The following is a 14,352-nucleotide window of genomic DNA, read 5'->3' as shown; positions in this document are numbered from 1 at the left end:
AAATTCTCTAGGTTTCTGTTGACCATAGGCACAAGGCATTTAGGACAAGCAGGCAGAGGAGAAATTAACAATTCTCACATAATGAACATGATACACCGTAGATTAAAAACTGTGGCAATGTTCCCATGATTTCCCTCTTTCCAAACCATTCTCCTATTTTTTAGTATGTTCAATTAATAATTTGTGGCTACAGCCACCAACTGTGGAGTGTCCTAAAGGAGACAGGTCTCTCTCTTCCCCTGTGTAGAATGAATCCTTGCTTGGAAGTTTCTTTTTGTGATGGAAAAACAAATACGTTAAGTTTTTCATTTTGTATGCCCAAAACCAATTCACAGTGTAAATGATACTTGACTAATGAATCTGAAAAAAATCAAAAAACCCTGATTTTTTGTAGCAGGAAAAGCTCAGCTCAGAGGTTATGTTAGCTCTACCCTGATCTCTACTTGGCACTCAGCAAAAATCTTAAGTAGAAATTATGCAGTTTCACAGAGAAAAAAAAAAAACTAAAAATAGAAAGAGCTAAATCTCTTCCTTTTGAGCAATTATTTCACAGAAAACTAAGAACTAATCCTTGCCAAACGTGTTCAGATTCTTTGAGCTCAGCATACAAGGGTTTGCAATGTAATCATTATCACTTGCCATTCTCAGTTTACTTTTTACTTCTTAAAAGACTCCTAATGCCTGTCTGCCTACAAAAAGCTGGTGAAGATCAAAAGCTCCTCATTACAACTGCTCGTTTCCACCTTTCTAGAAAGAACAGCCACTTCAAAGACAGCAGAATGATCTGCCTACCTAATTTTAAAAGTTTCACATTTGATAAAGTGCCAAAAATCAATGTGCTAAATTTGTTAAGTTAAATCTAAGGTATGCCTAGCCTATTTTACGTGTGAGGCATGCCTGAAATAGTCTGTATATAAACAGCATTAATATTTCTAATACTATGTACCCTCTTCATAAAGTATATATTTAGAAACTAAAAAGAGCTAGATGTAAAGTCTAAAATAAATAATTGTTATTTTTTAAATTTTATATTTTGCTGGAACTCAGTAGAGCTAGGACCAATAAAAAATACAAGGCTAGTGTGAACTAGAATTCACTTCTCTTTTGGGGAAGGAAAGAAAAACAACAACAAACAAAACTCAAACCAAAACCAAACAGGTCACTCCACAGCATCTTTTTGCAAGAGAGGTGGAGGAGCAAACCATGTCTTCACTGTCTAGACTCACCAAAACCCTACTCCCGTCTTATCACCTTGCACTCCTTAGAGGTTGAGTCCATCTTCCTACAATGTCTACAGCTCACTTGCTAAATTTTGAAATGTGCCACCTCAGTGACTTTTCCCGTGCTGTAGCTTCACTGTCATGCTTATAAGAAACCCGAACCAGATCACCCATGTTTTAGAGAAATAACCTGCTGTGCCAACTACTACCATATCACTGCTTCCTTCTGCCAAGATCCACTTTTTCCCTCCTTTTATCATTAGGGTGCCAGCTCTTTCAGGCAAGTGCTACATTTTCATTCTTAACTGTGTAATACCAATCACAGCATCTTTTCTGATTCTTGATTAACCAGGACGATTACACTTGCATTACTAGAATGCAAACAAGATAAAAATGGTGTAATAACCACCAGCCCATCTAAGCATACTTACCCTATGAAATACAGACAAGTGAGTCTACAGATAGTCTCTAGGTACTCTTTTGGATACGGGCAAAACAGTCCCAGTTGTATCAGTTACAGACAAGTAACTGTGAAACATTATTGTTAATTATTTCATCAGTGAGCATCTGAATTCAAGGAAGCTGGGGCAAATACATTTACCTTGATCTCTCAATCTGAAGTATACTAAATTCCAGCTGTCTCACCACTTGCAGCCAAACTTTCAACACAAATTTATACCATTTTATGTTGCTAATGCAAAAAAAAACCCTGCATCACACTGAAAAGGCATAGCACGCACTGCATACAGTGAAAAATTAGCACTTTCATGTAACTTAACAGAACTGTCCTGCTATCAACAGCGGCCTAGCACCAAAGCAAGGGGCTGAGGAACAGCGCAGATAGGCAGATTAAGTCCAAAGGCCAAGATGCTCCGTAGCACATCTGTGAAGGGTCTTTATGAGCTTCCAGGTAACTGTCAGAGTACAGAAAGAAGAGCCTTGTATGGGTCAGTAATGCCAGATCCTCTGCAGAACTGCTACATGTTTTGATAGAAGCTGCAAGTTGATATATTTTGGACGTCTGTTCTGAGCATTACCTGTGGCATTTTGGCTTGCTTGCCGCTAGATCAGATGTCACCCAATCAGAGCAAGAAGTGCATCCATCACGGTTAGCAACCAGGCAGTGTCACCCATCAGTGGGCCAGGAGGCTCAGCGCTCTGACAGCCACCGAAACCTTTGCGGCAAACAAGCCCCCACTGCCTGCTAGAGCAGTAAAAGGACCAGAACTGCTGACTGGTAGTGGCAGCAACACTTCTTCCCCTGGAAAATGTCATCTGAAATTCTGGAAGTGTCATCTCCAAGATTTCCTAGCCCAAAGGCACATCACACATCCTACACCATCACTGGAGCTCAAACGCCAATCCTGACATTATATTGCAGTCCTAAAAGGGTGAGACACTGATGTACTTTTTGCGCAAGGAGTGACACAGAGCCTTCGGACCACTGGATGCAACTTTCCAAGTGACAGTAAAAATCCCACAGGATTTCCCACTTTTATTAATCCTTTTTATCCAGCCGCCCATGCTAAACATGGTCGGTCAACGTTCGCGTTTGCATCCTGCACAATCCCTCTCAGATTTCCTACTGAAACCCACTTGCCACAGGAAAATTACTTCTAAGAGTGAACAGAAACCAGATGTGTCCAGAAAGAAGAGTGAAAAGACCATGTAACTGGGTTTATGACTAAAGTAAATCAAAGGATTAGGTGGGTAAAAGGAGTAGTATTTTGATGACACATTTTTGCTAGTATCTTACAGCAAAGGTCCTAGGGAAAATTTCAGGGATACCTGTCAATATCCAACCTCACAAAGCAAACTGCAGCTTTTGCTTATGTACTCTATCCCACTTTAAATGTATTTTTTAAAAAAATATGTACACACCAAGATGAAAAAACATCTGGGTAGATGCATTCATGCTCTAACACAGATTTTCCTACAAATTCACTCTTTAAAAAGCAAAACACTTAAGCACCATAAAAAGAGGCATGGCTTATAACTAATGATGTTGGCCCACAAGTGAAAACTTTGTATGTGAAAAAGCAGTCAGAGGACACATCTGACATTATGTACTCACGTGATATGAACACCAGTGTAACAGCGCCATCACCACAGAAAATCTGAGGGCGGAACAACTGAAACAGCTGGAGAACAACCAGTGAACTCACAGTATCTTGGGAGGATAACCACATGAACAAGAACTGGGAAAGAAGTGGTCCAAGATGTTATAAGAGAACATGAAGGACAATATGAGCAAAGGCTGAACTTCAGAGAAATGCTAATTCTGTGAACTCAAAAAAAAAAAACAAAAAACGAACAACTGCGGTTGCAGCACCGTGTGTGAGATGGCAGGCTGAAGCCCACACAAGCTAATACGTTAAGCTGAGACTCGTGTTGTTCCCCTGCCTGAAGGGCTGCATCGGAGCAGGTGAACGAAGACAACGGCTGCGCGTAACTTCCCATCTGCTCTGGAAGGGTGTTGTGGGAGTCAGCTAAAACCGTAAATGACTATGGAAAACTAGTTTGAGCTCTCTGAAAGTCAAAGTCTTGCCACCAAGAGCAAAAAATTTCATTCCATTTTCTTCCTCCACAAAACTGCCCCACTTTGTTTTGATGTCATATGTAAAGTAGAACAACTTGTCCTTGATCTACGACTGATGCTCACAGCAGGACCCGTGAGACGCTAGTTGCACTTCTGTGAATCTCACAGAAACAAAACTACAGAGCGCCAGTTCTTCAATATTTCATGAAGAAACCTGACAAAATATTTACAACCGTAGTACACGGCAGAGCACTTTCACAAAGGCATGTTCCGCTATCAATCTGGCACATATTCATGCTGCTATTATGTTTCCATTTAAAAATCTGGAAGATGAGAGCGGAAAGAATTCTTTAAACATGACTCTGCTTTATATGTCTGCATGAGAGGGTTATTTAATCGAATTGGGAAATACTTGTAGCTAAAGACAACACACAACAAGAATACAGTGCTACTCCTGGAGTTACTGCCATCTGCTTCTATGTTCTTGACATCTTACTTTATTCTTCTGCATCTGTGTTTAATATACCATTGTGCGCATCCAGTTTAACCATGTGAGTAGCAACATATCTATACCAAGGGCATGATGAAGTCCTAAAGCAAAGGATATCAACAGCGAAAGACCAAACAAAGTTCTGAAAAAAAAACCAGGAATCGGAGAACCAGAATATTAACTCCAACACAAGGCGCAGAGTTGCAGTTATGGATCTAAAATACCATGTCTCCGATTAACAGAGAGGATCGTCACCAGGCTGTCGTCTCATCACCAGGCACGTACCGGCCTGCATTCGCTGCAAACTAAACTTCAGGTAGCGGAGCGCCAGGGCCGCGGCCACACGCACCACCTGCTAAAACACTTGGTGTGGGGAGCCGGCAGCCTGCGCTCCAGCGGCCGCGCAGCAGTGGCAGCAGGCCGGCGGTGGCATTACCAGGCCGGCATATGCCACGCTGTCGGAGCGGGGCAGAAATAATCACGCCAGCCTCGTGACACGGAGCCATGAGACCATTCTGTAACTGCAATCGCCTGCTAACTTGCCTAATGCAAAGCGAACGGAGCTTATGTTCAAACCCGACCAAAGGCGATGCTACCGACTCTAATTTAGCAGACCGAGAAACTTACTGCAGGTCACGGAGACGGAACAGTGCTGCTATTTTCATGTCACGGTGGGGTTAACCTGTTTCAGGCCGACAGCGGACGGTCGGCACCAGCAGCCGATCCCCGGCTACCCGAAACGCGCCCACGCCAGCCGTGCTGGGCCACCGGCTCAGGGGAGCGGGGTAGCCGCGCCGGACAGGGCAGCGCCGGGCAGGGTAGAGCAGGGCAGGGCTGCTCCGGCCGCCCCCGGGACGCGACTCGGCAGGCCGCGGGCTCGGCCGCCGCCGTAGCGGGGCGGATAGCCCCGGCCCGGCCCGGCCAGCCCCGGCCCAGCTAGGCTAGGCTCGGCTCGGCTCGGCTAGGCTCGGCCCTCCGCTGCTCCCCCGGCTCGGGTCCGCCCGCCGCGTCCCCCGCGCCCCCCGACCTGGGCCGGCGGCCTCCCTCCCTCCCTCCCCCTCCCTCCCTCCCTCCCCTCCCGGCCCCGAGCGCCCCGCACTCACGGAGCGGCGGGCAGCAGGCAGACAGGCAGGCGGGCGCGGCGTCAGGAAGCGGCGGAGGAAGCTGGGCCGCAGCCAGGGCCGCTCCGCTCCGCTCCGCCCGGCGCGGCCCGCCCCCGCCCCCGGCCGCACCGCGCCGCTCCCCGCTAGAGCCTCAGCCCGGACGGCTCCCCGCGCGCCCCGGGGCGGTGGGCGGGCTGTCCCCGGCGCCCTGCGGGCCGGGGCGGGCAGCGTGGAGGGCGGGTGGCGCCGGTGCGAGGGCATAGTGCGGCTCCCGGGCGGGCGGGTCGGTGGGGAAGTGCTGCTCCGAGCTGCCCGGCCGGGCCCGCTGAGCAGCGGCAGGCCTGGCCGCAGGGCACCGGGGGAATCCAGGTGAAGAAGGGAAGGGTGTGCGAAGGAAGGGAGACGCGATGGGCTTACCTGGATTTGGCGGGGTCTTGCTGAAAGACCCGACGATACTGCACTGCATGCGGGGGCAAGCTAATGGGTTGCCTGCACACAAGGGTGCGGGTAGTCATACCCAGAGGTTACACAGAAGGGTCCGGGCCCTGCGTGGATTTTCAAGGTAGCCACCGTGAGAGGGACGGGACGGAGACCAGAATGAAAGGTGTACATCCCATCTGAGGGATGGGCAGAGTAAAGGGTGTCCAGCACGTGAGGGAGGAGCTAGGAGAAACTGGGATTGAGATTAAACCTGGCATGAGACTGGACAGTAAGGGGGGCTTTAATTGGACATAAGGCAGATCTGAATTAAGGACTGAGAGATAGCGGTTTTATTGGAATAAGATTATCCAGCGGTAAGGCATAGAGAAAACGGGCCAGAAGGCTGTGCTGCCATTCAGTGAGACCTGGACAGGCTAGAGAGCTGGGCCAAGGGGAAACTCATGAAATTCAACAAAAGCAAGTGCAAGGTCCTGCACCTGGGAGGAACAACCCCATGAACCAGTACAGGTTGGGACTGACCTGCTGGAAAGCAGCTCTGTTGAGAAGGACATTGGAGTGCTGGTGGACAGCAAGCTGACCATGAGCCAGCAATGTGCCCTTGTGGCTAAGAAGGCCAACGGTATCCTGGGATGCATTAAGAGAAGTGTGGCCAGCAGGTTGAGAGAGGTTATCCTCCCCCTGTGTTCTGCCCTACTGTGTGCAGTTTTGGGCCCCCAGGTCAAGAGGGACAGGGAACTATGGGAAAGAGTCCAGCAGAGAGCTACCAAGATGATTGGGGGACTGGAGCATCTCCCTTTTGAGGAAAGGCTGAGAGACCTGAGTTTGTTCAGCCTGGAGAAGAGAAGACTGAGGGGGGATCTTTTCAATGCTTATAAATAGCTAAAGGGTAGGCGTCAAGAGGATGGGACTGGACTCTTCTCAGTGGTGCCCAATGCCAGGACAAGGGGCAGTGGGCATGAGTTGGAACACAGGAAGTTCCACCTCAATGTGAGGAAAAACTTCTTTCCTGTGAGGGTGCCAGAGCTCTGGAACAGGCTGCCCAGAGAGGCTGTGGAGTCTCCTTCCCTGGCGATGTTCAAAACCCGCCTGGATGCGTTCCTGTGCCCCCTGCTCTAGGTGTCTCTGCTGAAGCAGGGGGTTGGACACGGTGATCTCCTGAGGTCCCTTCCAACCCCAACCATTCTGTGATTCTGTGAAAGGGTGAAGTTGCTGTGGCACCTTTCAAAAATCAAGGGGGAGGCAAACAAAAGAGGTGGAAAAGATGAAGCGAGAACATGTTCCCCAAAGAAAATGGTTTGAATTCTGTGCAGAGAGTGAGGACAGCAGCCTTTATGCATAGGTTCCCGTTGTGTCAGAAAAAATGGGATATAAATTTGAGTTGCATGTTAGGAAAACAGATGTGTCGCAGAAATCAGCCAGGTCCCCAGCTTTCCTCCAGAACCACTCAACAATGCAAAAGCTGATCTGAAGAAAGCCAATGTTGAGATTGAATTGTGTCTGGGGTTTGGTAATGACAGAAAATGAAGGGTCAAGGGCAAAGAAGAAAGAAACACGAAGAGCATCAGCAGTCAGAGGCATGAAAGAAAGAAAAGAGAAAGCAGAGAGGGAAGGCCAAAAGCAAGTAGTATAGCACAGTGAAGAACACTATCGGAAGGCTGAAAAGTTTGTGGGGGAAAAAAACCCAGATGACAGTCAGAAAAAGAAGATGCAGTAACAAAAAAATCAGAAAGGCAGTAAGACTTGATGAAAGCCTAGATCCATGAACCATTTCTTCGATCAACAAAGGCTTCAGTCAAATGAGAAGATGAGGTAAATTATACTTCAAAAGAGAATTTCTAGAAGTGGTGTATTCTACCTGTACCTTGTTGAAAATGGAAAACGCATAAAACTTCAACTCATATATAGATATACTGCTTCAAAGAGACAATTTGCAAATGCCTGTTGAGGAGGCCATATGGAGAGGCTGCCAGAAGGGCAGCTAGTGAACCAGTTATATGTGCCAGGTTCAATTTGTCACACTTTATAGTACCAAGAAATATTTTGTTCTCATTTTGAGAAGGAAAACTCTCTTTAGTAAAGATTCGACAACATACTCCTCACAATGCATCTTCTACAAAGTGGAAAGATTCAGCATGCCTGCCTTTAAGGACTGGAACTGCTGGTATGTAATATAGCTACAAAGGTATGTAATAAATACAGAGTACTGATTTAAAACATGTTGAACAGAGCGACCCTCCTTTCTCCACTTAAAACACATCTTGGCCATCAGTACTTGGGGCTGTAAGACTGACAGCTTTCGAAACCAAAGCGTATCGAAACTAGAGATGCGGTTATTACCCTTGGATCACAGCTCCTGGGGCTGTAAGGGGACAGTGGCAAGGGTGAGAGCAGTGCAGGCCAGTGCTAAAATCACCTTTTCACAAGTGTAACGCTGAGCGGGGTTTTTCTGGAATTACTTTGGATTCGGCACAAAATTCCTCATTCCTGTTCAGACTCCCAGCCATTGGTACTTTAAGGCTTCTCAACAGCTTGGCTCAGTTGTGGAGATTACCTGGCCCAGGGAAAGCAGCAGTTGCTGGATGTACCAAAATGGAGGGCAGCAGCCGCCTAACCCAGCCGGCAGCCTGGTGCTGGCAGGTGCCGTGAGGGCAGCGGGCAGCTCGCCTATGGCTTACCCACCCCAACCCCTCAGTGTTTTATAACTCTGACGAAATCCAGGCCTTCCCTGAACCAGGGGGATGCCCTCGCTGGCCACACGCAATGCCAAGATGTAAGCTCATCGGATGCGAACATGCAAATATTTTAATGGCATCGAGTTATAAATGGCTGGAAATCAGAGGGATTCACAAGGGGAAGGAAAAAAAAAACCCAAACCCCAAACTGACTGTTTTTAACCCAGCCTGACAACCCTGGCGGTGCTCCCCGAGCAGGCCAGCGCCGCACCGCGGCCTCCGGGCCCCTGCTTTAAGGAGAAGGCGGCACCTCCCGGGGAGGCGGCAGGGGCGGGAGGCGGGCGGAGAGGGCCCGGCTCGGGCCGGCCCAGCGACCGCCATTTTGGGAGGCGGGCTGATGGGGTCCGGCGGCTGGGGCTGGTGGCGGGCGGCGCGGGTCCTGCGGGCGGCCGGCGGCGGCTGGTGGCGGCCGGCGGCGCCAGGTGAGGCGGGGAGGCGGGCGGAGTAAGGGTTGCCGGCGTGGCTGTTAGGCGTTATTAGGGGCGACGGCCTCCCCCGAGAGGTTGGGGGCTTCTGCTGGGCTGACGGGCTGCACCGCTCTCTGCCTCCTACCTGCCAGGTCCTGGGGCGGTGGGTGCCACCGGCCGCCACCTCTGCGCTGGTGGGCTGCCAAGCCTTTCCTACCAAGAGCTCAAAGACTTGAAGAAGACCAATGTCCTCCACATAGACGTGCGGGAGAGGTGGGAGATCGACAGGTTTGGAAAAATCCCAGCATCCATCAACATACCCTGTAAGTTATTAATGCTGCTATGTGGAGACATTGGGTGTTCCCCTTTGCTTGATGGTCAAGTCTGCGGACAAGTGGTGGCGACTTGAGCAAAGAGGAGCTGTGCTAGACAGCTGCTAGTATGGTGTGAGGCTAAACTCTTCCTCCAGAGAAATCAGCAGGCCTCCAGTGTGAGCCTGTTTGTAGATGAAGAATAAACAAGATGTTTTTCTTCTGTGTTTCCCAGTGGGTGAATTAGTGGAAGCTCTACAAATGGACCCAACGGAGTTCAAGAAGCAGTACAATGAAAAGATGCCATCCAAGTCAGACCCTGTGGTTTTCTCCTGTTTGGCAGGAACAAGAAGTAAACAAGCACTCGGTTTTGCCACTTCCTTGGGTTTCAGCAGGTATGATCTGTGCATGTAAGGACAGGATTACTGTGGCCTCCCCCATGAAGCAGAACTTGTACTTAGCTTCTTGTGGGCAAGGGTAGAAATTCAAATGTGGAATATAAACAAAACTACTGATATTAGACACCTCCTCTTGTCTCCAAAGAGCCTTGAAAGGCACCATTGGGTGTTCCAGCAAAGTGAGGTGTGAAACAATTCCTCAGCGGCTCTGCACATGTGCTGCAGGTGACACCATCTGCTACAAGACCATGCTGGTACTGGAGGGCCCTTCTGCCCCTTAGGGCTCCCTCACCGAGACGTTGCTTCCTGATACAGCTTCATAAGCACTAGCCCTGAGACACAGGATGATTGGAAGGGTGGAGAACTGCTCACTTCGGTAGAAGTACAATCTTATATTAGTTTTATGAAGCCACACCCTTTGCTAAATTGCACTTCTACCTGTACAGTTCACTGTTGACAAAGTATGCCTTCACTGTCAGTAAAGCAGTGGATTATTTGCCAAGAATAAAGCAGTGAAGGTAATAGCTAAAAAGACAATGAGATTAAAAGCAAAAGCAGCATTTGGTTGGCAGAATTGTTACACCCTTACCAGAAGGTGCCTCGTTCGCTTGAAGACTGCAGATAGAATTTTAAAAATGGGGTGTTTGCTCATGTTTTCACTGAACTGCAATTTACAAACTGGAATATGCCTGCTAATTCTAGTCAGAAGTATGGAACCACATTCTTGTTTTATAAATACATTGTTTTAATAAGCACAAAATATCCTCCATTACCATTTCGTGCTGCCTAATTGAAGGAGCCGGTATTGTTTTGCAAAGTGGGTTTTTGTTTTCCAGAGTTTAGTTTTGTGCAGGCTTATGTCAGAGCTCTAGAGAGCATGTAGGTTTGCAAGGAAGTAAAGATCAGTGTGCTGCATTTATCTGATGACCTCTGAAGTAACAGACATAGTAACATGTATATCTCCCACTGCAGTGAGTCTGTTCTCTCTTTTTTAAAAAAAAAAGTGGCAAACTGTCATTGATCTGGCTGCTGCTACTTGGTTTATGTTTGATCTCCAGCATTGTGTCATTTAGAAGAAAAGAGTTACAGAACACACTGCATGGAAGCAGGCAGTATTAGAGTACAAAGAATGTTGATCTGGCTCATTGAAGCTAGGTACAAGTGTGTTCAATGGCAGAGAATTTCTGCATCAGATTTTTTTCTCTGCTTTTCTTGGTTTGGGTTGGGTTTGGGGTTTTTTTTTGGCTGTGTCCTCTTAGATACCTTTTTGAAGAAGAGACCTTTTTTAACATCGTATCTTCTTCATATTTTCAGAGTTCAGCAATATTCTGGTGGCTTTGAGGATTGGGTAAAACATGAACCTCCAGAGAAAAAATGAAGATGACTACCCCAACTCTTTCCCCATCAAGGCTCCGGGAGGGTCGGTGGGTTTTAGCATTCAAACTACGTGCATTCCACTCCCAGAATACAGCCCACTCCAGTTTTCTTGTGTAAATGGACATTCACCTTCAAATAGCTGTGCAAATCAATTGCTTGGTTTAAATCATATCTGAAGATTATGACATGAACAAAGGATGTTAAATTTATTCAACCTTTACTGGGCTATGTTTTTTGGTGAAATTATGTGAAGAGGACCTAAGTGCTTATTGCATTTACTAAGATTTTTGTGTGATGTAGTTTATGACTGTTTAATGATGATATGACAAATAAAATTATCATTTCCCAAATAACTATGCTGGGTAGTTTGTTTAGAATAGGTAAACTGCAGATATACTAATGGAATTGGGGTAACTGCCCTAAGCACAGACTTACACTTCTTGTGTAGCTGGAGATTTAAAACAGTTGCTGTCTGATTGGAGAGTACAATTTTTTAGGTTTGTACTATGTGATTGTAAGGCCAAAACTTAACTACTTGTCAGAAAATACAAAGGGAAACTGACCTGATGCTAGAATACTCACTGTTCAAAATGTCGTGTGATTCCTTAATGTAAAAGTATATCCATTTTTATAGGCAGATCTGCTTCTGAGCACAAAATGCTATAGTGCTCAGTCAACAAATTCTCTCCCCATAGCAGCTCAGTATCAAGTGAGAACTTGCCTATATTTCAAGTTGTTATTACAGAGATGTCATCATTTTAGGCTGGAAAATTTGAGGTGTCCAAGGAACTCCCTTAACGTTTATGTACGTTAATTTGCATGTCTTAGACTTTATAGGTGGGGAGGGGATGGGTCAGTTTGTTTTTTAAAGTCTAGGACTGACCCATCCCCTCCCCACCTATAAATTTGCAGAGACATAATTTTAAGGATTTTTTTGTTTGTGCTTTAATACTGTTAGCAGTTCAGGGGAGCTAGCAAAAGTTAATTGCTTTGGCCTCTAGAAATGTTAAGTCCTAGCACAGAAGTTCAGGACCCTGCAGGATGTCTGGAAAAAGGAATTAAAATTTCTGGTTCTGCTCTGTTGGTATTGCAGACAATATGCACTCACCCTACAGCTCTTCCATTCTGACAGCACAGTCTGCATGGGAAGAGGACCTAAAAATGTACCCTCTCAAGTTTAGAGAACAGAAAAGAAAAAGTAACTAATCTTACTAGGTTTTAATTTCTAAGAAGTCCTGCAGTCTCTCTGCAGCCAGAGATGGTGGACAGCATCTCTGCTGTCCACCAACACCTGGGAGTGCTGGTGGACAGCAAGTTGACCCTGAGCCAGCAACGTGCCCTTGTGACCAAGAAGGCCAACAGTATCCTGGGATGCATTAAGAGAAGTGTGGCCAGCAGGTTGAGAGAGGTTATCCTCCCCCTCTATTCCACCCTAGTGAGACCACATTTGGAGTGCTGTGTGCAGTTTTGGGCTCCCCAGGTCAAGAGGGACAAGGAACTATGGGAAAGAGTCCAGCAGAGAGCTACAAAGGTGATCAGGGGACTGGAGCATCTCCCTTTTGAGGAAAGGCTGAGAGACCTGGGTTTGTTTAGCCTGGAGAAGAGAAGACTGAGGGGGGATCTTTTCAATGCTTATAAATAGCTAAAGGGTAGGCGTCAAGAGGATGGGACTGGACTCTTCTCAGTGGTGCCCAATGCCAGGACAAGGGGCAGTGGGCATGAGTTGGAACACAGGAAGTTCCACCTCAATGTGAGGAAAAACTTCTTTCCTGTGAGGGTGCCAGAGCTCTGGAACAGGCTGCCCAGAGAGGCTGTGGAGTCTCCTTCCCTGGCGATGTTCAAAACCCACCTGGATGCGTTCCTGTGCCCCCTGCTCTAGGTGTCTCTGCTCAAGCAGGGGCGTTGGACGAGAGGATCTCTAGAGGTCCCTTCCAACCCCTGCCATTCTGTGATTCTGTGATTTGTTTCTAGAGAACTCCCATAGCTGGCACAGCCAGCTGTGTTCACTGTGCTTCCCTGACTGTGTATCTTGGGGGTTTCTATTCTCTTGTCTTTGCTAATAATTAGAGACCCTGTAGTATATCTGTCATAATAGTAATTAGTGCATTTTTATTCGAAGTATCATTGACTTTTTAGCTGTCTTAATGCTATACTTTATTTCCAAAATACTGGTTTGTTTAACTGATGAATTAATGGGAATAAGATGAAATTAAAATGCCACGATGAGTATGGGTGTTACCCTATTGTAGTCAATTGCTCTGCAATTCTCACTATCTTACTCTTGTAAAGGTCTTTTTCAGACCGCATCAGGAGTAACAGATGCCAAGAGTTGTGTTGGATTTAGCCAAATTCTATGATCTATTAATTTTGCCTGTTTAACATGACCTAGACTACCAGTTTCACAATGCTGTGGGCACACAGTCAAAGGGGCAACTGAAGCCCACTATTGGCTGTGTTGTGCCAGGCCTCACGAGGACTAACAATGCCTTTTGATCTAGATCATTAAGGTCAGAGTGTATATAAAATTTGAGACACACTGAAAATATTTAGCTAGATATGTAATTAATCATGTCTAGCTGTACTGACCAAGCCACCAAATTTCAGCTACAGATGAACAAAGCAAGGAGATCTAATCAACTAACCTTAGTCACAATTTAGTCCTACGTGGCCAATGCTTTCTTTTGTGGCTATGTTAAAGTTTGTTGGGAATACCTACAACTACATAGCCACAAAAAATGAACAACAGTTACATTGAGTCACACCAAGATCTGTCTAGCCCATTATTTTCTGTTTGGCAGCAAGTGGTAATAAACAGCTGAGGAAGCATATAAAACGGACAAGTATATAGTGATACAATCCCCAGACTACTCTCATTTACAACTCAGAGTGCTTTGATACTTCCTTTATGCTTTGCATGTCTTGATAGATTTGGGTATTTGTAAATTTTCAACACAAACTCCCAGCAGTCACAGCAGGCTGCGTTGGGTTTAACAATGCATTGTGAGAGGAAGCCTTTCCCTTTGCTGCTTCTCAACTGGCCATGTATTGTTTTCATTGGATGCTCCTGCTGCTTCTGACAAAGTGATGAACAGTTGTCACCTCATTGGTCTTCACACCACTCATGATTCTTTTAGACCTCTGCTATCTTTTCTGAGCTGAAGAGATGTGGTTTTCTTTTTTAATAGGAAAAGTACTGCATACCTCTTTTTTTATTTTCATTAGGTTTTATTAGTCTTGATAGATTTTTTGCAAGGTGTTTCTCAAACTATTTGTAGCTTGTCAAAGTTAGTGATCCTTTCTGTGTGTTCCTCTGTATCTTCCTTACATGGATGTG

The 14,352-nt window shown here is 46.4% G+C and overlaps 2 protein-coding genes across 8 annotated transcripts in view; one reads left to right on the top strand and one right to left on the bottom strand.

Annotated features, from left to right (window-relative positions):
- The window catches only part of USP45 (ubiquitin specific peptidase 45), a 59,149-nt gene extending 53,180 nt beyond the window's left edge, over nucleotides 1-5,969 (bottom strand). For 2 of the 7 annotated variants that reach the window (XM_064447574.1, XM_064447576.1), the window contains exon 1: nucleotides 5,353-5,554. The gene's annotated coding sequence lies outside the window, so the exon portion shown is untranslated. Of the gene's footprint in view, nucleotides 1-4,876; nucleotides 5,207-5,352; nucleotides 5,558-5,769 lie in introns of those variants that run through there. The other 5 variants (XM_064447569.1, XM_064447571.1, XM_064447568.1 and 2 more) reach the window with 5 other exon arrangements.
- Nucleotides 5,970-8,824: 2,855 nt separating this feature from the next.
- TSTD3 (thiosulfate sulfurtransferase like domain containing 3) lies at nucleotides 8,825-11,372 on the top strand. Its single transcript, XM_064447563.1, has 4 exons — nucleotides 8,825-8,947; nucleotides 9,085-9,255; nucleotides 9,479-9,638; nucleotides 10,956-11,372. The coding sequence occupies exons 1-4, from the start codon at nucleotides 8,863-8,865 to the stop codon at nucleotides 11,017-11,019; spliced, it is 480 nt and encodes a 159-aa protein (XP_064303633.1). The 5' UTR covers nucleotides 8,825-8,862; the 3' UTR covers nucleotides 11,020-11,372.
- Nucleotides 11,373-14,352: the final 2,980 nt, after the last annotated feature.

The sequence above is a fragment of the Phalacrocorax carbo genome, chromosome 3, assembly GCF_963921805.1.
Source record: "Phalacrocorax carbo chromosome 3, bPhaCar2.1, whole genome shotgun sequence".
NCBI lineage: Eukaryota > Metazoa > Chordata > Aves > Suliformes > Phalacrocoracidae > Phalacrocorax > Phalacrocorax carbo.
The sequence above is the reverse complement of the archived record's forward strand: the minus strand, read 5'-3'. Positions and strand labels throughout refer to the sequence as shown.